This window comes from Ceratosolen solmsi, unplaced genomic scaffold (assembly GCF_000503995.2).
Source record: "Ceratosolen solmsi marchali unplaced genomic scaffold, CerSol_1.0 scaffold2, whole genome shotgun sequence".
NCBI lineage: Eukaryota > Metazoa > Arthropoda > Insecta > Hymenoptera > Agaonidae > Ceratosolen > Ceratosolen solmsi.
This window is the reverse complement of record NW_011948422.1, coordinates 3,987,480-4,012,089: the sequence shown is the minus strand read 5'-3', so window position 1 is coordinate 4,012,089 and position 24,610 is coordinate 3,987,480. Positions and strand designations below refer to the sequence as shown.

The window sequence follows — 24,610 nt, the reverse complement described above, 5'->3', positions numbered from 1 at the left end:
TTACATATATTTACAACTATTTGTATTAATTAATATAAGCAAAGCTTTATATTATTCGTAAGGATTTCAATGCTACTATATTCTATATTAAAATCATGCTATACAATCAGTTGAAATACGAAGATCTAATGGATGCAACTGTATACTAATTTGCAATTTAAGCAAACCGAGATTCTTTCTGAATTTTCATCAAAGCGAAATTTACATTCGTAGCACTGCATTGAGAGAAATGTAACTAAATATTGGAAAATACCTGATAGAAAACTAATTTGATCAGTCGCATTTATAAAGTTAATTAGTTACATGAGATGTAAACATCGTTAATTATACATGAACAGAAATTGGACAAGTAAACTATATTTTAAAGAGAAATCTTTTATTTCTAATGATAATCAAAACCAAACAACGTGTCATTTTATATATATTTATAATTTTATAAAAATACTATTTTTTAAAAAAAATATTTTTTTTTTTTTTTTTTTTTTTTTATATATATTATCAGTTATTTTGTTTATAAAAACGGGCTCAAGTTTCAATTATTTGCATAATTACGTAATTATCCATATATATATATATATATATATATACAAAGAGATTTTTTGGTCTCGATTGAATAAAATTATGCGTGATGAGTATACAGGATAAATATCTATATTGTTATTAACTTTCAATCGTACTGCAATTTGGACGGATAATATTCCTTATAGTGTCGATAGATCCTGCGCACGTACATTGTACTTCTATGTTAAAATAATATTGTTAAAAACAGAATTGTAGACTAAATTGACAAGTTGGTTACAGTAAAGTGAATTTGGTGAGTTTAAAAATATACTTTCGATGTGATTCAACAGATGTTGTCTCCGATATTATCACGTGAAAATTTGCGAAGATCGACACCCAGTAATATTTTACCTATAATTTTAAGTATGTACGAGTATGTAAGCTTGACGAATTTGAATTGAATTGCAAAACTATACCTGCACAATTCAACTGATCTTTTTAAACGATGGACATAAACATTGCTTAATATTAAAATGAAAAAAATAAATTGAATAATTCAACATATTGCATAAATAATATGTTTATTATATGTATATTATTAACAACAGTTAAAAATGTAAATTACAAGCCAAGTTTATATTTTATCTTCTTAGTTTATGACACTGTTGTATATATGTGTATATATATATATATATATATATATATATATATATATATATATACGTATAGTTTATTATTTTTATATAGTTTATTGTATACTTTAACCAGGCCAACTGAAAAACGAGAGAAAATTATTTAATTTAGAATCAGACTAGCTCGAAAGCATACATATTTCATCTTTGCGACACATGCATATGCCGGTATTTACAGCTTAAATCATGTATGTGTAATTATACATAATAGGAGCAAAGCGATGCCGCAGAAAGGAAAAAATGAAGAAAGAATACATACAACACGATTGCCAAGATAAAATAAGACGCCACCGCGGAGGAAATACATCCTTGAAGATGGCGCAAACCGTAATATCCGACGTTACCTAACTTTCGCTCTTTTGCTCCTCTACCTTTTATTTATCAACAATATAAAATCACAGCTGTTCTCGTCTTTTGTCATGCACTTTTCCCTCTAAGTGACCCGTCGAACGTAAATTATGGAATACGGACATTGGTCGATGAGGAAGGCATCTGATGACTTTCCCATCTACTTTCGCAATATCCAATTCAATTTCGGTCATTTATATTTACTTTGTCAAATTTATTCAAATCTGTATGTAATTTATTTATCCTTTATTTAATTTTCTTTAAGGATTTTACAAGATATTAAATTGCGTTAAAAGGTTTCGCCAACGATTCGTAATTATCAGCGGATTGTTTTTTTATGAGCTCGCGATCGTAGAATAAGTACCTAATTTAGTAATTATTAGATCCTACATTACCGTTACTTTAGCCGGAATTGAGTAGATATATTTAATAAAGAATAAATTCAATTCACATACTTAGGCACTCGCATACATATATGTAGACAGAAAGATATTGGAATATTCATTATTTGATGTTTAAGATCGAATTTTTAGAGTTAAAAATATATGTTATTTTCATTATGAATTAATGTCTACTTTTAAGCCAAAGGTCAAGAGTTATTTTGAATTATATTTATTTTTATATTAAAATCTTAAGTTGTAATATTATAATTGCATGTAATTGCATAGCTTTTACATTCTTCACACTGCATTAATAATATAATAATAAATTAAAAACAGAACATATAGCAAGCAATAAATTCTCATTAAGTCACCAATCGATTAAATGCTCCCGTCACGATCACCATAAAATCTATCATTATCTAGTCTGCAAACAGATAAAGAGAGTTTGTATGTTGAGTGATGATCGCATCAGCACCAGATACAACGTGGATACATTCCAAAATTATCGTGTGCATGGAGCAAACCGCAATTTGGATGGATGGAGCGTACAGATCAGCAACCGGGTAATGTCTTATTACGTTAATCGTATTTTTAGTTCGTCAACGGTTGGAACGTTTTTTCATAAATTTCAAATCCTTGAAGATTTCTTCAAATATCCGTAGTTCTCATTTTTACACGCCCATCATATTTTCAATATTTCGCCGGGGATGAGACAAAAAATGACAAATGAACTCGAGATATCATATCATAAGCCGTCGTGAAAGAAAAGTTAGGGAAATGTTCTGCACTTGGATAGTTTGCGAATTTTACAGGATCGTAATTTTTAGTTTTTAATAATATCGATCTTTCATATATTTACATGTAATATGCAAACTCTTTTTGTTATATATATCCTTCGACATTTATTTTTCCTTACAAGCATAAAAGACTTTTACGATTTAATGGTTTTATACAACTTTACGATATTTTTATATATTAACTGTACAAAATTTATCTTTCAGTTTTATCTAATTTTGAAAGGTATTCGTGAAATACTACTATGGTTGTGCTATATATGAACATTATACGATTCCAACAATGAACAATTTATAAGTTATTTTGCAGATGAAAATTATATACTCTTTGAATAGCAAATTAACTGTGAGTTATTATTTACGTTAAAAAATAAATTGAACATCTAAATATCAAATTTCTTATTTTTAAACATAGTTTAAAAATACATAGTTTTTGATCATTTTTAATTTAACTATTCTGTTTTACAGACAATCTCAGCTTTTCCAGTAATATTACACTTATGAGTACAAATTAATTGTCCTTATGATACTAGCAATTTATTTTCATTATAAACGTCAATTGAAAAGATGTATTTACTTAATAATTACTTAATATATCGTAAAGGTAACGAAACAAAAAAAAAAAAAAAAAAAAAAAAAAAAAAAAAAAAAAAAAACATAAGAATTGTACATTCGAACTTACTTTCTATCAAAGTTAAAAATTTCTACATCTTCTTGGGAAATTCTTTCAAAACAGCAAAAGCAAGATCGACAAAATGAATACTCGCAATTATGATTCTTTAGACTATATTGAGAAACTTAAGATAAGATAAACTTAAAATAGAAACTCAATTACACCGACAGCATACCTGTAAGAAGAATGATATTATACACACGAAATCTCATTAATAATTGCCAAGTCTCTCTATTTGCCTATACCATCGCTAATTCTCTCTGTTATTTTGTCACTTTCTTCCATTACAACATAATGTGAAAGCACGTAAAGTCGACTAAGTCTTTGCTCTCACCTCGTTGCCCGTATTTCATCCAGTGAAAATGTAAATACAATTCTGAAAGTGCTACATTGGCATTGCGCTAACTGAGTGGCACATAGGAGAACAAAAGAGAATCAGGATAGAGAGACACGTACGTGTTAATCTTTACTGCTTTCGCTTCCAAAAATCGTGATAATGTGAATCATTACCGAGACAAGAATGCCTCCCGTATTAAAATTATTTAAACCGCAATGGTGTGGATTGCGGTGCAGTGCGTAAATTATGCTTTACAACATTTTATCAATAGAATGATGGTCTTAAGGATTTTAATGGAATCGCTCAAGTTATACTTGAAAAAACCAAATAGTTGAAATTAAATAGAAATTCGTTCCTCATCGTATTTCGAGGCTCGCAATAGGATTTAAAATGTGCCAATGCTAAATTATAAGAAATAAAGTATTTCTCTTATTTGTGCTATATTTTCACTTGATGAGTTCACATTTCATTAAATTCCATTAACGTGCACAAAATTGAAATTATATGTACAAGTTTTTATAAATATTAAAGTTTCAAAATAAACTAATTAATAGAAGCTAAAAGAGAGAAGTAATGTACCACTGTGTCAAATTCAATTTTTATTCATTTAAAAAGAATTTATAACATGATATAACAGTAAAATAAAGCGTGAAATTTTTCTTATAGTCTCGTAAGTTGTTACGTGTAAGTTGAATTGAGAAAAAGACGATGAACGATAAAATTCCGAACGACATTCCTAGAACTGAAGATATTTCTAAACCAAGAGAAAATCTCATCTTGTTGCATTACTATAAATCACTGGCTATACTAGTTAATTTTCTTTTATATATTCTTTACTTTCCCTCGTGTACTTCTTACGTAATTATTTATTAACTCGTAAATTTTTTACTTTATTTACATATAAGTATATATTTAATTTAAATACATGTATAGTTGTAATATTTATAATGTTGTTCTATTTCAATAGTTGTTCTATTTTAAATTGAATAGAATTAAATAATCGACTTTGAATATTAAAAATAAACGCCTTTGTTACATATTAGGCACATTTCATTAATATTAACCAACATAATTGGTTTTCAATGATGCAATAATATGTTAAAAAAATACGTATCAGTAATATGTCATAGAATTTATCGAATAACACATCGAATGACCGAGATAAATTTCATTTTTTATTTGATTTTCTTTTTAGATTATGTCTTGACGATAAAGTACATTTTGTTTTCAAATTCAGTTTTACAATAAATACTTACTATCCATATTAGGTTCAATATAAATTCAATACAAGTAATATTCATTCCTTTGAAAGCATTATAGAATCAATAAAATCAATTAGGTTATATGTTTAAATTTTTTCAAAGTACATTATAATTAAATGACAATTATAGTAATATATATATAGTGTGTGAATATAAAAAAATTTACTTCTTCATAATTAATATGAAAATTTAATCTGATAAATCTGAAAATTTATAATGATAATTTAATTCTAAAATTCATCATAATTATCAAACATAACGTTTCTGCAATATAAAAAGATAAAACTTATGTGATGATGAATTTTAGAAAAAACATTATTGTTTTTAAATATTTTTTTTTTTTTTTTTTTTTTTTTTTGGTAAAACAAATGAAATATTGTAAAATGAATCGTATTTACTAGAAAATCAGCATTACCATATCGGAGAATTTTCGATAAGATGCTAACATAACGGATTAACATACGAATTATTAATAAAATTTTTTAATAAAATTTTTAATAAAATAGTAAAACTTATAATACATCTAATTGTTTGGAATATATTTGTATAATGTTTGATAAAATTTTAACTTAAAAAAATTAAAAGCCATTTAATCGAATACGCTTTATCGTATTTTACACTTGAAAAAAAACAAAAACAAGTTTTTATATAATTCATATGATATAATGTAAAATGACAATTACTAGAGTATAAAAAATTCAAAGCCATTTGCTTACCTGTACGTAAAAACAGAACCAACTACCAAAAATACAACGATTGAACTAAGTACGATTGAAAGTATGGCGTAACCGGGTAACGCTAAAACAGAAATCAAAAAAAAAAAAAAAAAAAAATAGATAATTAATAATCAAAATGTTTCATTAGAATAATGCTAGTCAATGCCTCCATTACTATACATCATTAAAACATTGATTTCTTGTATATTTGATTGAAATCGAAACTAATAAAATCAAGCAGTTGAAAAGGAAGAATATTTGTATAATAAAATTAATGCATTAATACGTGTTTTTTTTTTTATATATAAAAAGGAATACCCTGTGTTATAAATATTCAAACAAGCTCCAAACATAAAATGTTTTTAGTAAACATTCCATTATAAAGTCTTTTCATAAAATTGCAGATAATGATTGATTTTTCGTCAGTTAAGCAAGAAGTTGAAACACAGTATACGAGTACAATCGGGTTTTCTAATTTCATTGTATATAGAAATTCTCCGGTAAACTCCGTTTCCTTGATCCAACCAACATCTCTCTATAATGGAGTAAAAAATATGAAAGCTCCGCTAGTTGCCTCGTAAATCAGCATGCAAATTTCCATTTCGTCAACATTTCACTTCGGTCGCTTATAAAATGAAATGTATGACTCACAGTTGTCCGGGCAAAGCAATCCATCAAATCCACACGTGGGTGTATCAGGTGGCGGCTCGAGTCGGCCTCCCGACCAATGTATCCTCTTTCCTGGTATATATTCTAAAGTTCTATTCGCTCCGTAGTAGTTTGCTACTATCTGCAACGATATGTAATTCGACTTTGTTAAAATATTAGAAATCCATCAAGATTAATGCCGCATAAGGTATGGTCGGATGCATTTGCAAAACTAGCTGTAAATATATTTGCGTGTCCAATTAATCTCTTGAAATAAAGAAATTGGCTATATCTTTTCACGTAAGTAGGAACACTAATAGTTGGTATACTAATTATTGATTAATTTTCATGATGTTTCGTTTTAATTAATTAATTGAGTCGACGAACAATATTAAAGTTAATACTTATCAAATAATTACGGACACTGCTCATATCAAAGATACAAACTTAAAAATCGATAAATTCTACAGTTCAATTCATTTTATTAACACGATGAAGGTAATATGCAAATTATTTTAATCGTACACACTTCAGTTACTTTCTATATTACATAGTACTGTTGTAATATACATAACTGCTATTTTTATGTTCGTGCACTAATCGATACGATTTTGTCTTGCATTAGTCCATTAAAATTTCAAAAAATTTTGATAAATCCGATTTATCTTATTTTATAAACTCAAAGAATTTTCTTACTAACTAGATAGAATATTAAACAAATTATTTCGTAAACACTTTTTAGAATGAAAACTCTGTTAAATGATAATAATAACTTTATTTTATGATAATAATTTTCATATTATCTCATGGGCCTGTACATTTTATTTTAAAAGTAATATGAGTATCTCGAAAGATGTATCATACATTAAATGGACGCCTGACTTTAGCTCGATATATCCTACTTATAAGCACTCGGCAATTGAGAAGTAACGTATTATGAAACATCCAACATCATCCAACTAACTTTATTTTTGTAGATTATTAATAATAATTCTAATTCTCAAAATAATACATCAAACGATATTTGAAACTATGAGGATTTTATTTAAATTCATAATCGGGAAATTCATAATCTTGAGAAGATATTTTAAATAAGAATTTCTAGGAATTTTTTATAATCATAAAAAATTTATAATTATTAATTGTAATAAAGTAAAAATGTGATGCGCAGAAATTATTAATATACTTTCTTTCATTTTATTGTAACATAGATATTAAAATTGTATAAATTACTTATATTAGATAGAGAAGTTGATGTACTAAGTATAACTATATTTCATTTACGAATTCGTTTACATTAAATAATAGAAAATTCATATCTATAATAAATATACGATTTTACATTAATAAGGAATTATTTTATAATATAATAGTTAAATTGTAAATTCTCCATCTCATTTAACATATATACAGTAATATAGAAATACAAAATTACATGCTTTTTATATAGAAAGAACTACTTAAAATATTATTTTCAATAAATTTAATATACTGATGGTTTCATTTATATGTAATAAAATAAAAAAAAATTTATGAAACGAAGGTTTGATCATTCTTGAATCTTCTATGAACTATCGTAAAATTAGTAATAAATGAATTGCAATAAGTGTGATTCAGAGATCATTAACGTTTATATCACTAGCTTTACCATATCATTGTTAATTAGTTTTCAAAAATAAGTAACTTTTCTCGAACGAGGTTCTTTATATTTCTGAAGAAAAAAAAACAACTAAGTAATATATTTTAGTAGTGAAAATTACTTAACAATTCAAACGTTTTAACATAATAGTCTTTAATAATTATTTTATATTAATTCATTTACATTCTATTATTTATATGTAAAAGTAATATTACTTAATCTTAAAAGAAAAAAAATCTTTGTTATGTATTTTCATTTCTCGGTGGTTTAATTTCATTATCTAATTTTAATTAAATTTTAGAAGTTTTATTTTATTCCAAGTTAACTGATTTCAAAATGAATTTCTAAAATAAAAATGAAAAACATAAATCTCATGTCTCACGCAAATCACTAACAACAGCTATTAAATATTTCACAGATATAATTTTAGTGAATAAAAGTTAGCAATATTATTTTTAACTTTCTTAAAATACTTTATTATCCATAATATGAATAAGTTATAATTATAAACTTCAATGAAACATAGCCGATCGACAGTAAATCGATAATATCAAAAGTTTAAAAGAAAAACAAATTTTAACCTGAAGAGTCCCCATTTTTATATATATATATATATATATATATATATATATATATGTGTGTGTGTGTGTGTGTGTGTGTGTGTGTGTGTGTGTATGTGTGTATTATATCCTAAAACTGCAGAGAATTAATTTAGAACATTTTTCCTTCATTCGAGATTCATCGTATCCGCATTTTCGGTATTCTATTAAATGGCTCGTTCCGATTAAATATGATAATTCGATAGTCATTTGCATCGACAACTATTAATTGCATTTAAAAATTGATTAGATACCCACCTCGAACTTTGAAGTTTCAGGATTCATGTCAAGTAGAGAATAATCGGCTATGCGATCGCCGTTCTCGTCGATGTGCACGTCTCCTGTAATACCTACAGAAAGTTCATTCTGCACAGTTAATTTTAATTTCTTTATTCGGCAAATCGATCATTGTATTCGTTGCCAATTGAATGAATGAAGAGATTTACTTGAGAAACTTAATTAATATATTATTACTCGTGTCATTGTCTTTTAATTATTCTATCCAAGAATAATACACGTGAGTGCGCGTAAATAATATAAATAATAGCTTTGTCGCGTTTGTTCAAATTAATTGTAAATTTAATATTCCATGGCTTCAAATAATGTACGAATTAATTGCATTTCAAACATCTAAAACGTTTACTTAATGTGACACATACGTAAGCCTCCATGTACATGATGCAATTGTCCACGAAATTGGTAAAAAACAACCATGGATAATTCATAATATTTGGTATATTACATTTTAAAATATAGAAAAGTATAATTTTATTATATTAGATATAAATTTAATTTAATTGTATATATATCATCGAACTGTAATAAATAATTCTTTCTTTTAATTGAATTTAATCTCTTCATCGACCTAGTGATCGAACTCAATAAATGGAACAACGTATGATTCAAATTATTCTTGTAAAAGACATGAAGCGTTAATCATCCTAAGGCGAGTGAAAATACTAAAGTGAAAAGACAATAACCATAACCTAGTGGTCATAACGGTTTCGCGTATGTATGTATATATATATATATATATATATATAAATGTTATATGAATAAATTAGTGGATAAAGTTTCATCATGGTGGTAACGACGCAGTGGGCAAATCGCGCCGTCAACGTCGTCTATATCTCCAGATATGGACTAGTGGTCACTCACCTCTGAAACTCCGGCCCCACATGCGTCGCGTGAGGTTTCCACCGTCTAGGTTAACCTCACCCGGCTTCTCCGGTAGACTCTCCTTAAGGGCGAGGGCGTAAAGGAGAACCGCGTCGTAGAAGGCGGTGACGAAGGTCGAGACGGAGCTGTTGCCAAAGGTGAAGTTGTATCGGCTCTGAGCGAGGGACTTCACCTCTTGCGAAAAGTTCAGGTATTCGAGGTTGTCTGGGGTGCGGGTTGTCACCGTGAGCAACGCCTGGTAAGCCTTGCGGGCCTTCTCGTTGCGCTCCCAGGTGTCAGCTTCCACGTGCCAAGGCTCCTTCGTGTTATGATCACTGGAGAATAATACGTCACGTAGATATATGTTTAGGAGTTTTCTTTTTAGTGTTATCGTTCTTTGGGGCGAGGCCGCGGGATTTATGTCGCAAAATTAAATTCTCCGGAATTGTTAATTACAAAATTTAGATTATCAATATAGCCTCATTCGCGTTGATTAACTGATTTCTTGAGTAGGTTTCGTTAAAAAATATGCTTTAAATTTCCTAGGAGATTCCTGAATTGCGATACCAGCTTAATTATTATAAATTTTGCTGGCTAAACATAAGCAAAAGGGTATGAAATTATACAGAATGTAAATGCGTTAAGTGGTACATAGAATATAGTTTTGTTGAATTTATGAGGCATCAAATCAAAATAACACGCACATTGTAGAGTCTTCAGAATTTCCAGGCCCACATGAATTACAGCCAATGTCCAAGATTAAAAAATGTTAATCGTCGGCATTATTTTAATGCGACTTTTCGAATAAATTGAAAATTAATTGACAAATCTGCTTAAATGTCTATATTATAATCGTAATTCATTTGAAGATCTGATTTGGGTTGTTATATATACTTTTACGTAGATACAGATCAGATTAAATTACATCGTTAATCATCCAATCTTATTTTGCGCACTTTGAATGAATGAAGGAAAATACGTATTTTTAAATTTCTTAAAAATCTATAATTAAATTGCTTGTTGTGCGATAAAAATATTTTAATATATTAATACTATTATAACAGCATAATAATGAATTCTGCATTAAGGCAACGAGTGCGTGAAATTTTATTTTTATTATAAATAATACATACACACACGCGCGCGCGCACACACACACACACACACACACACACAAATAGAAGTTGTATAATAGTTGAATAAACATTTATTTGTCCTGTATAGATCAAACTGCTTGTCCATTCGAAATGTGTCTTCGTTATATCTTCAGACAAGAACTTATTGATGCATTTTTTAATATCGTAGCGGAAAATAATGGAATTATCGTTAAAAATGCAAGAAGTATAAAGAAATTTTTATTGCAAAAAATAATAACAAAAATTTTCAGAACAAATTTGAAATAAATTGCCAAACTCTATGTAAGGTAGAATTAAATAATTGTATAAATAAAATAAATATAAATTTTATTTCTCAATAGGTATTTCTTAATAATAAATTTCATTAGTATTTGTAATAGTATTTGTAAATAAGTTGTTGGATTATAAAAGTAAATGTAAATTAAATTTTTTAGAATTACGAATGAATTATAACTTTAGTAGATAAGAGATTTATTATGATATGAATATACGATAAGCAATTTCGAAAATTTAATTAAGTATTTAATTTTCGATTGAGAAACTATTCCATACATTTGTAATTATGATTATTCTTATAATCTATGAGTGAAAAATGACTATTTTATTTTATTAATAAATAATAACGCTTTCTAGAATTCTTGAACCTCTCTAACAATTTCAAGCTGAAGTACATTACTATTATATTAAGGGAATATTATCTAAATCGAATCTATTTGTAGGAATATTACGAAAAATATTACACAGCCTATTCGATAATAGGACTTCCCAAAGGAACATAATTTGTGTATATTTTCTGTCAGTAACATTAGAATTCTAAAGGAAACGTGCCGCGCCCTTTCTAAGATAGACTCAACGTGAAGGGATCTTAAAGCGACCCTGTCCCCATGCCCAATTATTTAAATAACTCGGCTTGTTTCATTTTACTCTCAAGCTCTCTCTCTCTCTCTTTCTAATCATTCCTAAATTGCATAATGTCTTGCTTGAACTTCAACGATTCTTTGTAATGGCTTATTAAATTTTGTTACGCGAAATATTAAAACATAATTATTTCCTTAATTATTTTATCATACGTTATTTGCTAAGTAACTAATATCTAGACTAAATCTTATATTATTTACACAATATAGCGTTGGCTGAGCATTAGCCATTTTATTGAAACTATTCAACGCCTAATAATAATAATATCGATAAAAATACTTAAAATATTCAATACATTCATAAATTTCCTTTACAAAAAATAACTGTCGATATTTTTTTAAAACTTGATTTGTTTGAAAGGTCCAGCTTGAGCTAGATAAAGGGTTGAATATATTTTTTAATAAATTTATTATAAAGAATATATACTGTAGAATCAACTGAAAATTCATATTTAAAAAAAACATAAAAATTTTATCTGAATAATAAATCATAATAGGTAGCATCGTACACATTATTATTGTAATCTACTTTGGCAGCATTTACGTTAAAAAATAATAGGAAATTTATTTGGGTGCATTTTATTATGTACCAATACTATTAAAAATTGTAAAATTGATTAAAAAATATCATGATTTTTAAATAATATTAAAGTATGAAATTATAATTAATTGTTATTTGAAGCTATTTAATCGTATATGTCATAATTAATACTTTTTTTCTATGTAAAGAAAAACTTCCCTTCCATTTGTCCTTCATTTTTTAATTTATAAAAGAAATTCTTGGGCATTGAAGTAGTTTGAACTGAACGTATTGCCATTTGTACTCTCTGGAAATATAAGAATTATAGTTCTTGTACAACTTTTCTCTCTTATGACAGTAACATAATTCGAGAATATTATAATTATTTGCTTATATTTCAAAACAATAAACGGATAAAATTACACTAAATTCTTGGGCATTGAAGTAGTTTGAACTGAACGTATTGCCATTTGTACTCTCTGGAAATATAAGAATTATAGTTCTTGTACAACTTTTCTCTCTTATGACAGTAACATAATTCGAGAATATTATAATTATTTGCTTATATTTCAAAACAATAAACGGATAAAATTACACTGTTTTTTTTTTTTTTTTTTTTTTTTTTTTTTTTATAATAATTTTATTATATAATATAATGATCAAATATATAAACAAAAATGAAGTACATTAAAGTTATAAAATTGAATTAGTATGTATTACAAGTAAATTTCTTTTTGATAAATAATTTAAATATTGAAAAATCTTTAAACTTCTTTAACGACGCTAAAATGCTATTTAAATAAATCACTTGGAATTTCATTGTAAAAATAATGTAAGCATTAATTTTATATATTTGCAGATCGAGGAAAATATTAGATTCAAAATAGCGTTATTCATTATTAGAGTAATAAAAGAAATAATTTCATCACTACACAAAACATAAATATTCGAATAATCATAAAATAAAAATAGTGAAATCCTAATGTGAAATCGTCCGAGTCAACTATTATTTTATACATCAAAGAAAAATTGTACCAAAGAAAAAAGTTTAATATAATTTGAATATTATTAAATAAAATTATGAAATTTATTCTATATATTCTATATATGTGTATATATATTTAATATTATTTATTTCATCAACTTACGTATGAAAAAATATTACTTGAATAACTAAAATAACCATGACAAATGTATGTGAATTTCTAATTTCTACAAAATGGGTGTGTTAAATTATCAAAAAAATTATGTACGTTTGTATATATTCTTATTTAATAACATTTTCAAATTTTCATTTTAATAATCTTTTTTTTTTTTTGTGATAATTATACATAACTTTCCTATAGCAATTATGCATTTATAAAATAATGATAATAATATATTAATATAATATCACGAAATACTTATTCGTTTACTGTTTATAACAACATATTATAAGGAATTTCTTTACAATTAGCCTTTATTTGTACGTTTTAATTTTTTTTTTTTATTCATATGAAACTTTTTTACTCGTCGTGCCACAATTACTTTTCATTTATATTAACAAAGAGCTACTACTTTTTGTTGCAAGAACTTTAACAATAATTTGTTAATGAAAATATTTATTTTTCAGAAGGTGAGGTATAGAATTCGTAACTTTTAAAAAGTGAAACCTAATAAATTAAAAAAAAATTGGTTATTCTATTTAAAAGTAATTAGAAATTATGTTAATTTCTCGAATTATGGAATGCCATTAATTAATATTAAAGACCATTCCAGATAGATATAAGTAACAAATAATTGTACTCAGGAAACATTGAATCTTATTAAAAATGAATACTTCTAAACTTTGTAGATCGAGTATCTCATACATCCAAACATTATTAAATAATAATTAAATTCACGTCCAAGTTCTTTAAATTATAATTTCCTGATAAATAATCATTGATAATTGTATTATTAAAATAGAATATATGGATCTTTTCTATTTTTTTTTTTTTTTAAGCTGTAAAAATCTATATGAATTCATTATATAAATAATTAATGTATATATATATATATATATATATATATCGACCTATATGTGTGAAAGCTATCTGATTCAATGACAGAATAAAAAAAAAAAATTCTTCCCTTTGTTAAAAATGAAGGCCAAGTAAAAATTGATAATATTTTTTAAAACCGAGAAAGAAATAAAATATTTATTTAGTAAGCTCAAAAGATCAAAAATAACTTATTTATGTACACTTAGACTTGCCAACTCTTAATTCACAAATTAATGTTTAACAAAATCCAATAAAAACAGCATGGTAAATGAAATTAAATTCATGTTTTAGAAGAATATGTCTTTTTAGAAATATTTCAATGCACGCATATCCAATTATTTTTACATAACAATACAAATAAAATTAACTTATTGTTTAATAATAGAGTACCGGGCTAGGAGGGCAAATGGTTGATGGGTAGGATTGCGAGCAAGTGGACGTATTCATAGTGCACGTATTCAATAATAAATAGCATTGGTATTTGTTGTAATTTATTGCGATTTTATTGCGACATTAGTTGTATTATAATGATTTTTAGTTGATGTTTGAATGTCTCCGTTTCTTGACTTTTGTTATTGCTATTGCCATATAGAGCTGTAATGTGCGTTGCATGTATAGGTAGAAGGGTGCAGTAGTAAATTCTGGTAGCCTTCTGGTCCTCTATATGTAATGCACGTGGTGGTGGTCGTGTTATACACGTAGAAGAACAAGGTCGTAAACCCCCGTGCTTCCTTGTGCAGTGGCACGTGGCAGTAGCTTGAGTTTGCCTTATTATTGTCTTATTGCTAACTTTGTAGGCTCTGCAGAAGTGCTCTTCGTGGCACTTCTTCTTAGTCTGCAAATATTGCTGCGTACGGCGCCTCGGAAGTCTTTCTTGTGGGAGCTAAATTTGCCCCTTATGTGCTCGCAGATTGTGTGAGCTTGGTCGATCTACAGTTCTCTACCTTGTGAGGTATATTGTGTATTATTATCGTTAATAAGGAATGGAACTTTTACCTCCTGACTTCTGCAGATTTTGTGCTCTTGGTGGCAGCTAGTGATGTCTGCAGGTTGTGCCTCGTGCGGCAGCTTGTGGTTTATGTTTTGTGTTTTTCTGGCTATACCTCGCGTATTGTTTGCTGAATTTGCCTCGAGCGGCTCCTTATAGGTTGTCATTATGTTGTGCCATGTGCACCACTGTTTACTTGTTCCTTTTTCCTTGTCTTGCACTGCTGCGAGTGTATAATTTGATTTGCACTTATCTTGCACTTGTCATGATTTGGATATGACTATACTTTGCCTCTTAATCGGCCTTTACCGTCTATGTCAACATCCTTGTTCTTTGGCGTTCCTTTTGAGAAGTAGCCTTGCCTGCTTCTTTTGTGAGAAGCAGTTGCGCCTTGCCGGCGTCTTTCTTAAAAGCATTCTCGGCCACCGCGTGTCCCTTATGAATTTTCTGCTTCTTGGCGTTTCCAATAAGAGCGCCTCTTTTTGGGCGTCACCAATCGAATTGATCCTTTCATTATCGACGGCTCCAATCAGAGCGCTTCTTACTTGCAGTCCCAACATGAGAGGGGGACTTCTTTGGCACGTTCTCACTTCATCATCCGAGCCACATGTAGCTTTGGGTTTGACAACACCGTATGCGTGCGGTGTTGCCTTTAATATCCCTTTTTTCGGATGTAAGACGAGGTGGTTTTTGCTTATATTTTTATGACTTGATTATGCCAGAAGTATTATGACTTGTAGTCGATAGATGCTTTGTGGCAAGGCCCTGTTAAATATCTCGTAGCATTAGTTTTATGACGGCTTTTTGCTGGACACTTGGACCTTTGTTCTCGCCACATGTGTTTATGAATTGTATTTTCTTTAGATATTGGAAGTTTTGCTGAATTGTTTAGATTTAGTTAATCCGAGGCGCGTTTTGAATGTTATTTCTCGAGTAGTTGAGAGTTCGCCTTTTTCGAAACTCTTATCTCGAATTTTCCAGATGTTTAATGAGCTGGGAGTTTTCTTACCTTCTCGAACACTTACATTAAAAGCTCTTTTCGTTTTCATAATGTCAGCAAATTTATATTGTTATACTCATGAAAAAAGTTACATTTGAATGATTACTATTCCTACCTAAATACTATCATATATTAAATATCTCATCATAAGTAATAAATGAATTAATAACCGTATTATATATACATATACATATGTATGCTATGATGATATATATAAATAATGATTATACTGTTAATAAATACCTGAATTTAAGAATACCTGTTTCACAATATTATTTCTTGATACAAAAATGGCCATTCTATAATTAATTTACATTAATCTAATGATATGCATGGGTGTATATATTTATATGTATTTCTAAATTATAAATATTGTAGTAGTGTAAATTATACTTGTTATGTAATTGTTATGACTATCTTAGTCAATTATTCAGTATTACTCTAAACTAAAGAACTTGCCATATTGCAAACTTGTCAAAGCACTTGTAATAAATTTATACTAAAATTAATTTGTATAAGCCGTGGGAAAATATGCGAGTATAGAAATTAACGAAAACGACTTACGACAAAAGGAATTAGTACAATAGATTTGCCGCGCGATTAATCTAATGTGAGATAACATTTTGGCATCTGTCAATCGACGTTGGATAAATGAGTTTCGAGAAGCTAAGCACGAGCGAGTCGAGGTTTACACTTTGATGGTGTGTGCAATTGTCTCACGTGGTCTCGTGAATAAACCCAATATCGAGCTCTAACGGAATTAATTACGGTCTTATCGATCAATTCGAAATATCAAAATTTAAAGCTCAACAGTCGATTATACGTATACGATTAATAGATGTTATTGAGAAATGAAGTTTATTGTTATCTTCATTATTGCAGATTGAAGTTAGTTTTTTCATCAAATAACTTTTTTACACAATTTTATAAATAGCAAATTTGTTAAAAATTCTGGATAATTTAGCTCTTGAATAAATTAAGATTATTTTACTTGATGGTGGCTTCCAATTATGCGTGGACTTATGTTCAAATACATATGTGAAAATAAGAATTTTAAAAGAATATTTGAATTCAATTTAACCATATTAAATAAATACGTTAATATTTTGAACAAATTTAAGGAAGAACCTTATTATACAGATGATCATTTATATTTTACATTATTTTAATTTTAATGGAAAATTAAACTATATATTAATGTAGATGTATAATTTTAATTTATAAATATTAACTCAATGCTATAAATATATATATATATATATATATATATATATATATATATACATATAATAAAGTGGTTTAAAAATTTACTAATTACAATACAATAAATAAAAGACATATTTATCCATTGAAATAAGTTTATTCATTCGTTAAAAATGACGCTATGAATATCTAGTAATAACAATCGATTTCAAAAAAATTAATAAAGATAACCATGGATATAAATGTTAATTTAAAACTACATTAAGCTAATATAAATCATACAAGGCTGATAAAAATTCGATTATGATAACTCAATCATTATTATAAATTTATATGAAAAATGATTAATTAATAAATTTATAAAATATTAATGAAATTAAGTCGATTTTTTTATTTTTACGAAATAACCGGTATTTTAATGAACACAATGAATCAATGCAAATTATTATGTACCTAATGCTACCTTATAATTGGGTTAAAATACAAAGAATAAATTTTCAGAAGCTTACACATTTCCATTTCGTTTTTACGAACTTAAACTGATAGTGACGAGAAAAATTGTCGGGATAAAATAGTATTAACGATGATGATTTGTTATTCCGAAACATTAAAAAAAAAATGTATTTTAACAATACAAGCAAATAGAAGAAAAAAGTGTCGCTAGAAAATTGAATAAGACAATCACTTACCTAGTTGTCAGCTCTATTGAAAAAAAAACATATTCCCCAGAATCAACCATTCCCAGTTCCGAAGCAGCTAGGAGAATTTCACGTATGGTCGTCGAATTGGCGCACATCACTACAACTGAAACAGAGAGAAAGTGAAGCATAAGTGTAGCGGCGCTATGGTTTGGTAAGGCACGATTGGCAAGGTATGTGAAATAAACTTTTTTACATTAGAGTTGTGCGAAGTGGTGGTACACGCAAGAATACGTACATACTCTATACAAACTCATAATATTTAGAATTTCAATTGTAAGAGAATTTTGAAACTCAAACTTCTTTAAAGTAAAAGCTGAAAGGTTCTATAAGAGAAATGTTTAACTTTAACGACTGTTTATTCGATTTTAGTAACTTCATTCGGCAAATATTTCAACATTCATCTTACAAATCATATTGATAACTAATGATAAAACGGATAAAAACATTATTACGTTATATTTTCAAAAGTATTCCTTTTTTTTCACTCGTAAAATGTAAATAAATAAATTTTATAAAACTAGCATCTTTAGGATTATCCTAAGGATTATCTTGTTTAAAATAGTAGTTAAACGTAAAATAATAGCTTTTCTTATATCTTGAAATCTTTAAATATTGCGAAATAAATGATTTTTCTTTTCGTAGTACAGTTTACAAATTAATACACGTTTTTATAAATGAAATTTAAATTTCACTTAAAAAAATTTAAAATTCTGTCACTAACTTATTGTAGACTAAATTATTTTCAAACTATAAGCACCCAAGACATTTTTACAATCGATTTAATATTACGATATTCGTGGCAATTATATCATCGTGTAAAATTTATAGTTAAATGCATTGGTACCGAATAATTTATAAATATAAATTAATACATTAAAGGGCTAAATTTGTGCTTTCTTATTGGTCAATAATTATACGAGAACGTAACATAGAAATTTCAAATAAGTAATAAAGTTATTAATCAAATTGCGAGAGGTAAAATTGATTGATGATCTATGATAGTAAATTCTTCTTAAGTTTGATCAGGCAATAAAATTAGATTTGTTCGATATTTGAACCGAGCATGAAATAAACCAATAAGAATCTGTCTCTCTTCATTTTTCTTCCATTAATTAAAGTATTTTTAATAATCAATGTCAAGACATATATGAAATTATACACTCAAAGGCAATTTCACTTGGATCACACATGCTCTTTGCGTCGGGCATTTTGATGAAACTCTCGGAGATTTTCATATCAAAAGATAAAGGATAATAAGCTCAGGTATAAGTAATGAGTCAACGTTAGTAAGGTAATTGACTTGGAGTTCTATCGTTATACAACATCGATATTGTTCACATCATTATTGTTGCATTGTGCAAATAATATTTAAATCGGGAAACTAACAAAAAAAAATATACATATTGACATATTGACATAATTATGTCATAATTCTATCAAAGTTCGAAAATTAGATGAAAAAAAGTCTCGAGGCATGAAATATGTTTAATCAATCTACTACCGTAAAACTTCCATATAATCGATAAACATTAATGGAAAATGTTGAAGGAAACATAATTCAAGTCTTAATGGGCTCTTAAATAATAATCGCTAAATTCTAGTAATTTTCAGCTTGACCAATAGCCACATCACATTAATACATCTCATGATTTTTACAAACGATAATTACATTAATCGTTCGCCGATAAATCCAAAGACAATAAAAATGCAATAGATACACGAGGATATAATACGATGCCTCTGTTGTACACTGCCAAAATCAATTACCATTATCCAAAAATTTGCTCAAAACTAGAAAGAGGATGGTTAATTTGTAATTGGAGCCTTCCATCCCAAGCGTATTTAGATTACCAAGTTTGCACACGTAGAAATACCAACCATTGCGACAGAAATCATGCAATTTCTCCACTATTTACAACGGACTGAATCTCCGAATCTTATTTTCTAGCATTAGCGCATGCGGATACCTCGAAATGTAAAACCACTACCACCGCTTCCATTTAACTTTCACCACAATTTGAAGACCACGAACATTTTTATTTTAGAAATTCTCCTTTCAACTTTATCTTTAAAAGTGCGCTTACTTTTAAGGTTTACAAGCCAATAATTATATTTATCAACAAAAAAAAAAAAAAAAAATGTAAAACGGTGAAAAACTCCTCGATCATCTTATTATTTTGTGTGAATAAAGTGATTCCAAAATGTGAGCTTATTAATCTAGTGAATTAATTGAAAAAAAAGTCGTATTAATATAAATTCAGAAATGAAAAAAATTTGTTTCTTAAAGTATTAACGATACAAATTAGATATAAAAATGACTCGATAATAATAAGTTTATTGACTTTTTAGTCAATAATATAATAATATAAAATCATAAATTACATTCAAAATTATTTAATGAATGTACATTAATGTTTAGTTAATATGGAACGGTTGTGTGAATCGACGTACAATGTAAAAATATCTAATGTAACATTTAACATTATAATAATAAATATAATCCTAAAAATTTCATCCTGCTTTTATTTATTAATCAATTATACAATAATATATGAATAATATATTCTATATTATTCGAGCGAAGTATTGCAATCCATTAAATTAATTACAAATCGCTTTGAAAATGTGATTTAAAATATTGAATCGTTTATTTTTGACATAACAATTGAGTGCTTTGATTTGTTGTTTCATTTCTCAATTTATCATCGCTATTTTATTGATTTTTCTACTACATCGGCTATATTTCGACAGTGTAATTATAATTTATACTATATATTGAATAATATCAAATTCAAATATACAGGCAAATGATTATATCAATATAACATATGTATATATATATATATATATATATATATATATAAATCTGAAATATATGTTTATCTCATCTCATATTCTAAAATATATCTCATATATGCATATAGTGAGTAATTTATATTAAATAATGACTATTTTTATATATGTATGCAATGTAAATGTTTAATGGAGTGATTTCGTTATTATTCAAGTGATTTTTAATAAAGCATTAGAATACTAGTAAATTGCATCTCAAATTCGTCATTTTATTTTTACTAAATGGAGGTTAGGGCACTTCTATCGCTTGTAACTGCTTTTAACTCTTCAATTAATTACTAGATTTTACTAAAACTAGTATAATTTGTTTGTTATATAATTTATCTGTTTTTATTATTTTATGTGCTCGCGCACAAATAAGTAAATTGTTTTGTTTATAAATATTATTCAAAGTAATTTCTCAATCACATCTCTGTTTCCACGATCTGTTTCCAAAACACTTTAACAAAACAATATGAAAATTTTCTTAAGCTAACAGAAAAGCAATTTACCCTTATTCACGTTATAAATTGTAACATACAATATTTGTTAAAATATATATAGAATATTTATTAAAATAAAGATGTAATGTGATTTAAGTGCCTAATAAAAATGTCCAACTTGTCATAAATTCTCAAAATAGCATTATGAAATCTGAAAATGTCCAACAACCTATATAAAATATCTTTCCTTTCAGGTAAGAATCTTACTATATGATAAAGAATGTACATCCAAAAACAAATTTAATTATTCACGAAGGAAAAAATATCCTCTCACAAGTCCACTTAGGATATAAGGAGAAGGTGAATTTCATGGTAAATTAAAAGGCTCCGGCCTGACTCCCCCGTATAATCATTACATTTTTACCATCCGCTTCTTAAAAATTTCATTTTCTCACTGGCCCACCTGTATCGCACCCTCCGGTCGTGTAAAATAATTCTGTTCCGAGATAATAACATTACGTCATCCTCGCCGTAAAATTGAATGACTCACGTCCGCGAGTGCGTCTTTGTAACTTTACTGCTTATTGTTATTACAGAGGTCATGCCGAGACATTTTTACTCGTGGTTGGCAATAGTGCACATCTCCCTTTGGTGCAGCTCGACTCATTGTTTCTAGCGCGAAAGGAGGTAGAATTCGGTACATCGAGAGCGCTTCGTACATTATACGCGAAAACTTGTTTATCGTTCTTTCACGTGGTGATATTTCATGTGCTGCAGCATGTATGTATACTTTCTAACTAGAAGATTCGAGCAGTTCTTTTTTTTTAACTTTTAACTTTCACATGCAAATCAGGAATCCGAAATATCGAACATTTTATTAACATTGACGTTCCCCACACCATACCGCCGACTTCCCAGTAATGAACATACTTCCACGTACATATTACTTTTTCCCTTTTGTGCCTTGCACGTCGCTCATAAAGCACGCTAGAAGTTAAAGAAAATTTAGCGACAATTAGTTAATCAAACGAATGAAATGCCTTTTCTTCATTAACACAAAAAATAATAATCACTTATCGATATTATATAGAATAACGAGCATCTAATATCATCACATCACTTATACTAATTGAACGAAGATATTGGAAATTTCAGTCTGCGTATGAGACTTCCTTTACGCTCAGCCCCTCATCGCATTTACGATCAAGTGGGAAAAAACAAAGTCAAAGAGCCAAGACTCGATCGACGCGACTCGACCGTTCCCTTCTCCAGAGGTATTAAGGACCACGAGCCAACTACGATGAGGCCAAGGAGAATCGAAATATCCGCGAATATGGTGAATAAATTAAACTTGATCGTGCGTTATCGATGAGGTAAGCCAGTCGCCGAAAAGTCGCTGCACGCTCGGTACAATCGAGCTAGAGAAGGATGCTAGAAGCTCCGTACGTGAGCCTTATTACAACAATTATCACCTGGGTCGATTACACATTATGCACGAGTCGCCTCTAAATATTTATCTGACAGTGTAATCGCATGAGTTTACGAGCGCAACCGATAGCTTGTCATGTGTCGCACGTCGTCGTTATAACGGACGTCCAAACAACTGTGCTAAATACACCGGAGCGTTGACGCGTTGCATAGAACGAGGAGGGCGTTACGAGGGGCGGAGTGGAGTGAGGGGGATAGGGTGGTGCGGGAATTTGAGGGGAAGGAGGTAATGGCAGCGGGGAGTCGATATAACTTTGCTGCGTCGGAAGTTAATTCGAAAGCTGAAACTGATGCGTGACTATTACGTCCCCACCCGCCCCTCTACGTATGTTGATCCATGCACGTGCGCGTATTCACGCACGCACACCCGCACACACGCATACACACAGTGGTAAAAAGGCGCGTGCGAAGGAAGGAAGATTCGAGCGTGCAAGCCAACGGATTAGAACTTACGTCGTCATGTAAAAGAGTCGAACCTAAGCGCTTTCAAAATTCCGTCGGTTGTTGGGAGGGGGAGGGGGGTGCGATATGGCGAGCGAGTAAGGGGAAGGGGGAGCGTATGCAAGGGTGAACGATCATTTCCCAAATGATTTATATATTGAGACGAAGATTATAAATATGCTAGACGCTTGATCGTCGTTATTAATTAAATTCTACTTTCCGTTATTGACGCAAGATGAAATAATAACGGGGCAGTCTTCTCCCATCGTGTCTCGCATTGCAAGCGTGTGAGTCCGACTTTTCGCAGCATTACAACATTACAGTGCGATCTCATAGCAATGAATTTAACGATACCAATCTGAAATTAATCAATAAGAGCTACTTATTCGACGAAACATTTTCAATAAAAATATTCGTTTAGGAGTGAACGGCTGACGCGTTAAGCAATGAGATTATGAAAATTTCGGAAGAGAAAAATTATTTAATCGCTAATAATAACGATATAAATGACATAATTTATTTTTCCAGGACGTTCACGTAAATGGGTAATAATGGAGCAAAGCAGAAAAGTTATGAAAATAGGGTAATTTCTTCGAAAGACGCATACGTAAAATATTGTGAATAACTTATAATTTTGGCAAAGCCAAAAAAAGTTCTCTACGAGTGGAGAAAGTTGAGAAAAGCATTGTTCGAATTCGTGAGATAATATTACATCTATAAGAACATCTATACGTGGATGTAATGCCAAATACGGTCAGATACTCAGTCTAAGAAAACTTGCTGCGTTTATGTAAACGTACTTCACGATCATCTTTAAAACTATATTAGCACTACTTTACCGACCATTATTGTTAGTAGAATATTGAAAATGATTATAGTTACAAAAAAAAATGTAGGCTTTTAAAATAATACAGCATTTCAATTTCATCATTCGAGCAAAAATATTCTAGTTCGTAAAATTGGTCATTTATTCTTAAACGAAAAATATTAGGAAATACCCATTTTCGTTATGGTATACTTCAACCTGTCGCTATCATTATAAATCTCAGCTTAAGGCAATAAATATTTGGACGTAAGGACATTTCATTCGACCGAATTGTTTATATATACTAATATTATTGGTTATAATAAAAACAAAATAAAAATGAAAAAAAAAACCTGACTAGC

General features: G+C 28.6%; 1 protein-coding gene across 1 annotated transcript in view; it reads right to left on the bottom strand.

The window, feature by feature from the left end:
* Nucleotides 1-24,610, bottom strand: part of LOC105362022 (atrial natriuretic peptide receptor 1) — a 149,200-nt gene that overhangs the window by 87,875 nt on the left and 36,715 nt on the right. The window contains exons 3-7 of the mRNA XM_011499347.1: nucleotides 18,228-18,342; nucleotides 9,751-10,085; nucleotides 8,851-8,942; nucleotides 6,358-6,496; nucleotides 5,707-5,788 (exon numbers count right to left, since the gene is read on the bottom strand). Coding sequence (XP_011497649.1) covers nucleotides 5,707-5,788; nucleotides 6,358-6,496; nucleotides 8,851-8,942; nucleotides 9,751-10,085; nucleotides 18,228-18,342 — 763 coding nt within the window. The remainder of the gene's footprint in view (nucleotides 1-5,706; nucleotides 5,789-6,357; nucleotides 6,497-8,850; nucleotides 8,943-9,750; nucleotides 10,086-18,227; nucleotides 18,343-24,610) is intronic.